The sequence below is a fragment of the Centrocercus urophasianus genome, unplaced genomic scaffold (genome assembly GCF_019232065.1).
Source record: "Centrocercus urophasianus isolate 14NV4802_14NV808 unplaced genomic scaffold, USGS_Curo_1.0 seq_12, whole genome shotgun sequence".
Lineage (NCBI taxonomy): Eukaryota > Metazoa > Chordata > Aves > Galliformes > Phasianidae > Centrocercus > Centrocercus urophasianus.
The window spans coordinates 19148949-19160117 of record NW_024884364.1 but is presented as its reverse complement, the minus strand read 5'-3'; the positions used below and the strand labels follow the sequence as shown (position 1 = coordinate 19160117).

The following is an 11169-nucleotide window of genomic DNA, read 5'->3' as shown; positions in this document are numbered from 1 at the left end:
CAACTTGTACACCAACACTTTTTCTAATAAAGCAAACACTGTAAAACAAGAAGGGTTTTAATTTCTATTTCAGTAAAAAAAGGGAAAAGATAGAAAGCACAGGTTTACAAGAATAGAAAAGAATCTGAACCAACTCATGTTTATCTCTCTAAATATTTGTACCTGAAACTTTCTGCTACATTAAAAAAAAACTGGCCTTACATTTTATTTCATAAGTGCAGTTTGGTTTAAAAGCCTATTTCTGTGTTCAAGTCATTGATACAATCCTGCTATGAGATCATTTTTCTTTTTTCTTAAATTGATCATCCTTCTGTTTTCAGCTACCTCAAGCTGCCACATAAATAGAGAAGTGAAGTTTTATAATTAGTTGAAAATAGCTTTTCCCTGGACACCTTTGACTTTTATTCCACAAAACATATCAGGTCCTCAATATTCAATAGAATACATTGTTAAGATTATCTTCTTTTGCTAGTGGTTGATACAAACTAACCATATATACAAGACTAAATGACCACCAACTCTGCATTCTGCACACACGAAACAATAGGGCAATTATTACCATTATTTCTACTGGTCATACCAGTTTATAAGCAAAGTACTTCTACCCTACATCTGATCTAAAAGCAATTTTCCTATTCAGGGAATATTGACCAGATACCAAAAAAAAAAAAAAAAAAAAGAAAAGGAAAGAAAATCCCCCCAAAAAACAGGATGCTGCTTCCAGTTCAGCCATGTGTTTTTAACTAAACCTCTCAGATCAAACTGAGGCAGCTTTACAGCTGGCAGATATTGCATGTCCAACATTTTCATATTCATGGGCTCAAACTATTCCAAGACTGGCTTTTCTCCCTATTCTGGAGTGAGGAATGCTTTTGGTAAGGCAACGCAAACTGCTGAAGAATATAGGACCAGAATGCAAGGTTTCTTGTCTCCCACAGTCATCTTTAAAAGAGGATACAAAGAAAATTCAAATGCCCAGAGAAAATATGTAAATAAGCAAGCAAGCAAACAAGGACATAATGCTGTTAAGAGCATTATTCTGTAAGTCAACCTGATAAATTTCAGAGAATCCACACAAAGAGAGCAAAACCTCAGCAGCCTCTGCAGTAGAAGAAAAAGAAAGAACTAGCAGACATTGCTTCACTACTGCTGCACTGTTTTTGCCCCTGTACATCCCTGCCTCACAATGACCAAGATGGGCACAAAGGCAGTGGGTTAGGCAGGTTGGTAACAACAGTAAAGGAGAAGATTGAGGTACTTTTTTGCTTCAGCCTTCCCAGATAACTGCTCACCACACAGCCCTCAAACATTTGGTTTGGTAGGAAGGGATTGGGGAAGGAACTTGAAGATCCACAAGTCTATGAATCCCAATGAGATGCATCCCAGAGGCCTAATGGACTTGGCTGATGTGGTTGCCAAGCCCTTCCTGATGGCATTTAAATAGTCATCACCAAATGGCCTGGGTTGGAAGGGACCTCAAGGATCATGAATCTCCAACCCCCTGCCACATGCAGGGGCCACCGACTTCCACATTTAATACTAGACCAGGCTGCCCCATCCAATCTGGCCTTGAACGCCTCAAGGGATGGGGCATCCACAACCTCTCTGGGCAGCCTGTTCCAGCACCTCACCACTCTCTCTGTAAAGAAATTCCCCCTGACATTTAACCTAAATCTTTCCTCCCTCAACTTAAAACCATTTCCCCTTGTCCTGCTGTTATCTACCCTCTCAAAGAGTTGATTCCTCTCCTGTTTGTAGGCTCCCTTTAGGTACTGAAAGGCTGCAATGAGGTCACCCCGTAGCCTTCTCTTCTTCAGGCTGAAGAAGCCCAGCTCCCTCAGCCTGTCTTCATAGGGAAGGTGCTCCGGTCCTCAGATCATCTTTGTGGCTCTCCTCTGGACCCTCTCCAACAGCTCTCTGTTTTTCTTGTACTGGGGGCCTCCAGACCTGGACACTGTACTCCAGATGGGGCCTCACAAGAGCAGAGAAGGACAATCAGCACCCTGTCCCTGCTGTCCAACACCCCTCTTCTGATGGAGCCCAGGATACCATTTATTTGCTTTCCAAGCTGCAAGAGCACATTGCTGACTCATGTTAAGTTTTCCATCCACCAGGATCCCCAGGTCCCCATCATGGCAATCAGATGAAGTCCCTGGTGACTGGAAAAAAAGGTAACATCATACTCGTTTTTAAAAAGGGTAAAAAAAAATAACCCTGGGAACTACCAAACCTGATTGTCTCATCTCTATACCAGGGAAGATAATGAAACCGATCTTCCTGAAAGCCGTGCTAAGGCCTACAGAAAGCAGGGAGGTGAGATGGGAAAACCCCGGCATGGCTTCACCAAGGGCAAATCCTGCATGATCAACCTAGCCTAGTGGCCTTCTATGATGGTGTCCACGGATGCAATGGACAATGTCATCTATCTGGACTCCAGTAGAACCTTTGACACAGTATCCCACAACAACTTTCTCTCCAAATTAGAAAATAATGATGGGTGGACTGTTGGATTGATGAAGAACTGGCTGCAGGATTAAGTCCAGAGAGCAATAGTCAATGGCTCAATGTTTAGATTGCTATTGTGAAAAGCAGTATCCCCCAGGGGCCAGTGCTGGGAACAATATTCTTTAATATCTTCATCAATGACATCAATAGTGGGGCAGTGGGGTCGAGTGCATCCTCAGCAATTTTGCTGACGATGCCAAGCTGTGGGGTGCAGTTGACACACTAGAGGGACAAGATGACATCCAAAGGGTCCTATGCAGGCTTAAGCAGGGGGCCCAGGTGAACCTCACGAAGTTCAACAAATCCAAGTGCAAAGTATTGTACCTGGGTCAACTCCCATTACCATTGCAAACTGGGGAATAAAACAATTGAGAGCAGTCCTGTCAAAAAAGACCTGAAGACACTGGTGAACGGCAAACTGGACACGAACCAGCAGTGTGCCCTCACAACCCAGAAAACCAACTGTATCCTGGGCTGCATCAAAAGAAGCATGACCAGCAGATTGAGGGAAGTGATCCTGCCCCTCTATTCTGTGCTCCTGAGGCCTCACCTGGATTACTGCATCCAACTGTGGAGTCTTCAGTATAAGAGGGACATGAACCTATTGGAGTGCATCCAGAAGAAGGTCAAAAAAATGATCCATAGAATGGAACAGCCCTCCTATGAAGACAGGCTAAAGAGCCGATACTCTTCAGCCTGGAGAAGGCTGTGAGATGATCTAATAGTGACCTTTCAATATCTAAAAGGGAGCTACAGGAAAGAAGGGTGTAGTTGATGCCCTGTCTCTGGAAACTTTCAACGCAAGGCCCTGGGCAACCTGATATATTTGTGGATGTCCCTGTTCACTGCAGGGGAGTTAGACTCTAAGGATTCTATGTTATTTGTTAAAAAGCTAATTCAGTATAAACTCTGAAAAGATGTTTCAGAAAACACATAAAGGTATTTTATGTCTGTCAGGTTATTCTTCATAAATTGAAAGTCAGCTAAAATGGAAAGGAAAAATAATGGAATGTTCTAGTCGCATTACTCAATGTCTACTCTTTTCAACTTACTATCAAATCAAAATTAGTCAAGACAAAGCTGCCTGCTTTAGAAAAATAAATAAATATTCGCCAAATGGTCAAGCCTCTATTTCAGATATTGAAAAAAAATGCTGTCTAGTTATTGGACACACTTGAATACTTCTCAGGTGATTTTATGTTTAACAATAATTCTGTGAAGAAGTATCTTTGATTCAGAAGTCACGGGGGGGGGAGGTGGAATTTTCTGTGCAGATTATTTGTCTGAAAATACTCAATCACACCAGACTCTAAACTTATCAGGGATATGCAGAATTTTCCCCTTCATCCCTCTCACTGTGCAAAATTAAAATAAATAAATAAAATCAATAATAAATGAAAGAAGGAAAAAAGTCTAACACCAAAGTTAAGCCTAACTCCAAAGTTAAGCCATGCTCAGACTTTCCAAAAGAGGGAGATATAACTCCATTTGTGAATTAAGCAAGTATTTCTATTTCAATGAAGAATCTAAAAACGTGTTTAACTAGTTTACTAGAACAAATTAAAAAAGAAATTTTTTTTTTCCCCTCCATTTCCCTGCTTCACTTAGACATGTATACTAACAAAAATGTACAGAAAATAAATACAGTATCTATTTGAATACTGTATAATTCAAGAGACAGATACAGTAGCCTACTATTACAAAAACTTCCATATAGATAGAGATACAAATAACATATGAGCATCAAAATCAAGCGAATAACAGGAGAACTATTATTAACGAAAGCACTATAACACGGAAATATGCCCAGTATATTTCAACAGGCACCAGACTACAGACACCGCTTCACTTAACCATCAACTACTCTAAAAATTCATGGGATACTATAGGAAAATACAATAAGCTAATAGTGTCATATTTCGTGTAGCTAATAGCTATTAGGTATTTACAGACAATTAGAATACTTTATAAAAAAAGAGAACACCACGTATTTACCTTGCAGGACATCATTCACACTAGAATCTAGAATTCAGATTTTGAAAAACTCTTTCAAAAGGCAAGTCAATAAAAGCAAAACTGGAATCTCTAAAAATGTAATTCAATAAATATTTTTTCCTCACTGAGACTTAACCAGAGTCACGTTACCATAACAACAGTGATAAAGATTAAAAAATATAAAACTTTTCTATAGACTATATAAAAACATTCATATGTATTAAATAATTAAGAGGCTTGGGACAGCATGATTTGAAAAGCAATCATAGTTAGAAGGCAGATTACACACAATAAGTGCAACTTATTAGAGTTGTTTCAAGCCATGTCAAGTAGAAAACAAGCTACTGAAGTACATAATTGGCATATTAAAGCACTATGACATACCCTCTACTCTAAAGCATTTGCGTAAAGGATAACTGATGCATAATGAACCTTGTGACTGGGTGGCTGTGGCATTGCTGCTTCTTTTTTGGTGCTCCCATTCACAGCTCTTTCACAGCAATGAAGAAATGCTTTTAGATGAAATAGCACAGTTTCCTGTGACACATCCACAGTATTTTACAGATGACTGAGGTAGCTTCTGGCAATGGCCCTTTCACTGTCCATCTCTCTTCTTGTTATTTTTCTCCACAGTAACAGTCTTGATCACATTTGGCCACAGCCTCTTTGGTAGATAATACGGAGAAAAATTCAAACCATCCACACCACTCCACCATCCTGATGCGTCTTCTGCATTATGATGTCATCTTCCAGGGATAAGCTCCCCTGGAAGTCTCTCTATACATTGTTAGCTGCATTAGTTTAGCTACTTTTTGATAACCTAAAAGAGAATACCATTAATGTTTCATTATAATGCCTCAGAAAAAAAGTCTGCTTCTACCAATTCCTGTGTTACCTACAGAGATTCCAAGACAGGACTTGAGCATCAACCATATGGAACCACATGGAATAGTTCCATTAAAAGAGTTTATCCTCCACTTCATTCTCTGCCTATAATTTTCTCTTAACAATACTATAGAGAAATAGAGCTGAGAACTAGAATTTCTAAATTACCAGTAGTCACATCATAGTTAACAGGTTAACATAGGTTAACAGCTTTAACCTATTAGTGACTCTATCCTAAAAACAAATCAAAAAAAACTCAGAACATAGTCATATGTGTAGACTTAACTGGACCCTCAGGCTCCAAATTCTCATTTGAAGACTTCTTTTTAAGAAGCTTTGAATTCTTTCCCCTAAAAAAAAAATAATAATAATTACACTTTGCTCTAGAGCATACCCATTATCAATTGAAACAATTCATTTTTTGTATGGCTAAACTAAAAGGAAACAATTTTTTAAATGGCAAAACCTCCTACCAAGGAATTGTGCAGTCACCAAGTCACAGGAGAGCTCAGCCTGCCAAAATAACTGAACAAAAACATTCTCAAGTGCTGGGCTCAATCCGGAAAAAAAAAAAAAAAAACAAAAAAACCCACAACCTAAGTCTCTAAAAGGCTCTGAAGAGCAACAGTCCACTGTATCACAATGATTTATGGCTGCTACAACTTCTATGTGCCCATGAGTAGTTGCACGTTGCCTATTTGGATTTGATAAACAAAGAGACCATTTTTATCCCACTGAGAAAACAACTCTTCCTGCCAGTAAATTTAATCTGTAGTTAACAGCAAATTTGACAATAACTTGCTAACAATCATGCGATGAAACAAAAGGCAGTGCCACACGCTAAGGCTTTACTTCCCCATTTAGCTCCACTGAGGTACTGAATGTACCTCATTATAGAAATGATATGGACATAGATATGCTACCCCAGTCCTGTTCCCTATAGTTCAAAATGCCAGTGACACTATGTCTGCTCCTTGCTGCACACAAATGACACAGCATGATGCTTCAAGACATCCCAATCACTGCTCAACTTAGCAGAGCTGAGGTTTTACTCCTCTCACTCACTTGAAGACATGAAATTTGAAGTGACATTGCACTTAGACTATGAGCAAGAATATTTTCCCCACCTACAGCTGAGGTGGAAGCAGGAAATATTAGATTTGTATGTATGAGAAAGCAAGGAACACTTCTTCAGAAAACTTATGGAATTACCTCAGGTAGGGGTATCTGGGCTCCCTTTGTATGTAGACTGTTGTCTGACTACATGTAATCCATTTACATCTTACGTTTAAAGGAAAAAGCCACTACATCCCTAACACTTCTATACCTAGCAACCAAGCTACACACCTGTTATCTCATTTATTCATGTCTACTACTCTTTCATGTTCACATTAAAAATGCTTTCACACTTTGACTGCAGCCTACTTGAAACACATGAGACTTGAACTTGAAACCTGTCTTATACTATGCTACTGGACTTCCTGATCAGTAAGGTCAGCTGCAACATCATCTATTTCATTATTGTCAGTAATTACACTTGATGAATTTTACCGACAGTGGTTCCCTGACACTGATTAACCTACTTGCTCACCACATTTGATTCTTTTTCAAGGTTTTCATGCTCAACACAGAGCATGCACCTCTATGAGTTACTAGATAGAGTGGTAAAAAATTGTAAATATGAAGTTCTTCTTTCCAACCAATTTTCCTTTCCCCAGAATCTCATAGGTACAAAAATGTACTTTTAGGTACTTTAAATGTGGTTAGTGTGTGTTAAAGCATTGCAATGTACAGCAGTTCCGCCTTTGCACACATTAATGTTAAAAAGCATTATATATTTCAACTAGAAAACCAAAACCAGGAGAGGTGGTATTTTTGTACAGAATAAGAAATTATGACTTATTAGCCATGGTGCCAGCCTCAATTTTGTATTTTGGATATACTTTTTTCTTACTGTCATCTATCTACATGCAACTACATAAAAGCTATCTAAGAAAGCTACCCAGTGGTAGTTAATTTATATAGCCTCAAGAAGACTACACAAAACCAATGAATGCAGTCATCCCTGAAGTTTTTCAGACAATTTTCCTAATCTTTACCATACCATTGGAAAGTTACATTCTGAAGAAATCCTAACACTTGCCTTCATAAGTTAAGAGGAATAAACCTAAATCAACTACATGGAGCTAAATTTCATTAAGATATGAATAAGATCTGGATGTACACAGTGTTTTTATTTCAAGCACCTACTCAACATGTTGTCAGATAAAGCACCAGATAAACTTATAAGGTTAACAATATCATTTCAAAAAATCACAGTCAACTGTCGCTACTTGAAAGTTTAACAATTATTATTTCAGTACTATTTAATTTCTCAAGCACACAGAAGAAAAATTTTACAGTTCATCTTACACCAATGTCAAATTAGAAATTATTTTCTATCCAACATTCTGAAGCAGCAGATAGTCCACAATTGTAATTGCCAATATTTTATATTTACTATGCTTTATTATTTGTGTCAAAATGTTTTAGAATTTGATTGTTAGTCATGAATTTGGAAGGTAAATTTCTCTAGATTTGAATTTTTATTAGCTTCTATTTTCCAGTTGCTCTTTGTTTTCTGTTTTGATCTTTTGTATTCCTATGAAGAATATTAAACAAGTTCTCCAACACAGATAATAAGATTTCAATTTTTAATGGTGTTATCACCTAAGCTTCACTGGCACTATTTCAAAATTAGAGACTGCTACAATAAAAACTGAATTTACAGGTACTTTCAGCAGATACAATACTCCACCAAGTTACGGAGGGAGTGGTGATCTGCCTGAGGGGAAAGAAGAAAAAGGCACTACAGAGGGACTGGATCAATGGGCTAAGGTTAACTGTATGAGTTCCAATAGGGCCAGGTGTCAGGCCCTGCATTTTGGCTACAACAACCCCAGGCAGCCCTACAGGCTTGGGGAGGAGTGGCTGGAAAGCTGCCTGATGGAAAGGAACCCTGGTGCACTGATGGGCAATAAGCTGAATATGAGCCAGCAGCATGTTCAGGTGGCCAAGGTCAATGGCATCCTGGCTTCTATTAGGAATAGTATGGTGAGCAGGACTAGATGTGCCAGGGTAAGTTTAGGATGGATATCAGAAAACACTAGTTTACAGAAAAGGTTGTTAAGTACTGAAATAGGCTCCCCAGGGAGGTGGTGGAGTCACCATCCCTGAATGTGGGATGGTTTAAAAACCATCTTGATTGTGGTGCTTAGGGACATGATTTAGCGGAGGATTGTTAGAGTTGTATGGTTAGGTTATGATTGGACTTGATCTTCAAGGTCTTTTCCAACCTGAGCAATTTGAAGATTCTATGATATACAAACAACAAGCAAAAACAATGACGTGGAACACAAATTCCTGCACGTGCATCACAACAAGACTTACTAAGGAAGCCTATCCACCTGAATTCTTCTAATAGCTTGCTTATATACTATGAAAAAGAAATTGGGAACACTGTCAATGAAAGAAAAATTGAGTCATTTCTGACAATGAAAGTAGATAACACTCACCCCCTCCTCACAAGGAGGGGGTCATCTATCCGAAAATAAAAAGCACTCATAACAAAACAGCAACTATATTTGTTCACCAAGTAACTCTTTAAAGGTTCCCTCATGGACCTAGGAGGAGCTTTGGAAATACCTAGTGGTATTATCACCATGTAACAACAACAAAAAAATACTTTGTTATTTTCAAAGAAAAAAAGAAGGTGCCTAACTGCTGTAAGCATCTATTCCTTCAAAAAAGCATACTAAAATGCAAGGCTATTGGTTGTTGTGGTGTTTTCTTTTTTTGAGTTTTTTTTTTTTTTTTTTTTGAATTCACCTTCTCTAATGTCTTTCTTTGGTTATGAGAAGGCTGCCTGAAGAGCTGCAGTATATGGTCTACTACTATTGAACAAGAAAATGTTTGACCTCTGTTCCTTATTTATTTTCCTATAAAAATATTTTGTAACCTGGTCTAAATTAGTGTCACCAGCCACACTGCATCCATTTCCATTCTGGTTCAGAAATTACTTATTTAAAAGAAATGACCTTGTCACAATTTCAGAACTTGGCATTCACCTGTGTAGAACTCAATACAAAAATAGTATAGAGAGAAGCTAAAGATAAGGACTTTCTGGAAGAACTGTTTTCCTCCTTGCAGATTACTCAAATCTGTATGTGAATGTCTGGAACTGACTACTTAAATATTTAAACATTAATACTGGCAAAATAAATTCTAAAAACTTATGATGCCCTTACGCTTTTTACAGTAATGCAATATAAATACACACACAAACACCCCAACAACAACTTCTATTCCTGCTAGTATATCATACACAGACAACACTGCCTGTGTCTGTAAACATTACCTCTGCAATCTGCATAATTTCTATCTACATAAAATGCAATATTCTTAGCTTTTACATGAATGAAGAACTGCAAAATATTGTTCTACTACACAAATTCTAACGATCCCCAAAATAAACAAATCCATGAATGGCTAATTAAGCTGCTAATAAAAGAGCAGCAGTTCTATGAATCTGTTACTGGAGTGATAGCAGACAGAAAGATGACCCATAACATGAAGATAATGTACACTCTTACCACATGGAATATTCCAACCTCACTTCAGATTTTGTGACAGATAAGCCATCTCAGAATCACCTTACCTTAACTGAGGAATTTTTTTCACGTGTTACTTTACGATACATAAACGCACAGAAAGGAAATATTAATGATGTGTTAGATTCATAAGCACCAATAACCCAAAAAATAATCATGAAATATTATCAGAAAAGTTACATAAGATGTTTGAATGAATATTGTGTGGGTGAAATTATCAGTATAACTACATGTACTTGTATTTTAAGTGCAAAGATATCAAAATTTTATTCACATCAGGATGTATGCATTCAAAAGCTAAACAGACTCAGGGGCAGACAGAATAACAACAGTTTACCTTCACGGACGTCTTTGGTAATTAAACATTTTCAATGTCAGTCATAACTGCATGTCCTTGTTTAGAGCAAACTGCACAAAAGCACAATTAAAGACAAGGGGGAGGAGTAAAAAAAGAAAAAAAAAAAAAAGAAATCAAACCCACATTCTGTTCTGCCAGCCTCTTCAGAAGGCTCAGAGCAACTACAGAACTACAACGAATAACATGACCGATATTAACAGTCATCCTGGGTAACCCAAAATTCTATATATTAAACCAATTATGAGCAGTATTGTCTTTGCCTTACAGATGGCAAATGGAAAGAGAGTAAGTACTGTACAGATCTGCTGTTTAAAAGTAGGAAATATGACCATGATTATACAAAGACACAACTCAATTTTGCCAAGCATTCTTAGGAATACACATTATTTGCTAATAGTTATCAACTTCTCATCATTCTCACCTTTTATCTCTACACTGAGCATAGAACATTCTATAGTAGCTGAGCACACTAATTTTGAAAATGCAACATAAATAAAAGGCAGTATAGCAGCAATTAGAAAACAACCTATTTATCTCTAAATTATAGAAAATATCAGTAACCATTCTCTAGTGTCGTAAATTGTTTAATCACCCACATTTTTGATGCAGAGAAAAGTTTTCTCCCCTGCTCTGCAAAATAAAATCAGCTTTCTCACACCTCTGAATGACTAATCCTAAATTTCAATTCATTCATATTTATTACTGAGACAATTTTCTAAACCATAATAAACACAGCATTAAGTACATATATTGAGCAAACATTTCCAGTACGTATTC

General features: G+C 37.6%; 1 protein-coding gene across 6 annotated transcripts in view; it reads right to left on the bottom strand.

The window, feature by feature from the left end:
• The window catches only part of GBE1 (1,4-alpha-glucan branching enzyme 1), a 150690-nt gene that overhangs the window by 100531 nt on the left and 38990 nt on the right, over positions 1 to 11169 (bottom strand). The window contains exons 1-2 of one of the 6 annotated variants that reach the window (XM_042809507.1): positions 5672 to 5735; positions 4933 to 5320 (exon numbers count right to left, since the gene is read on the bottom strand). The exons of the other annotated variants lie outside the window; for them this stretch is intronic. Coding sequence (XP_042665441.1) covers positions 4933 to 4956 — 24 coding nt within the window. The 5' untranslated portion in view covers positions 4957 to 5320; positions 5672 to 5735. Of the gene's footprint in view, positions 1 to 4932; positions 5321 to 5671; positions 5736 to 11169 lie in introns of those variants that run through there. 6 annotated transcript variants of the gene reach the window in all.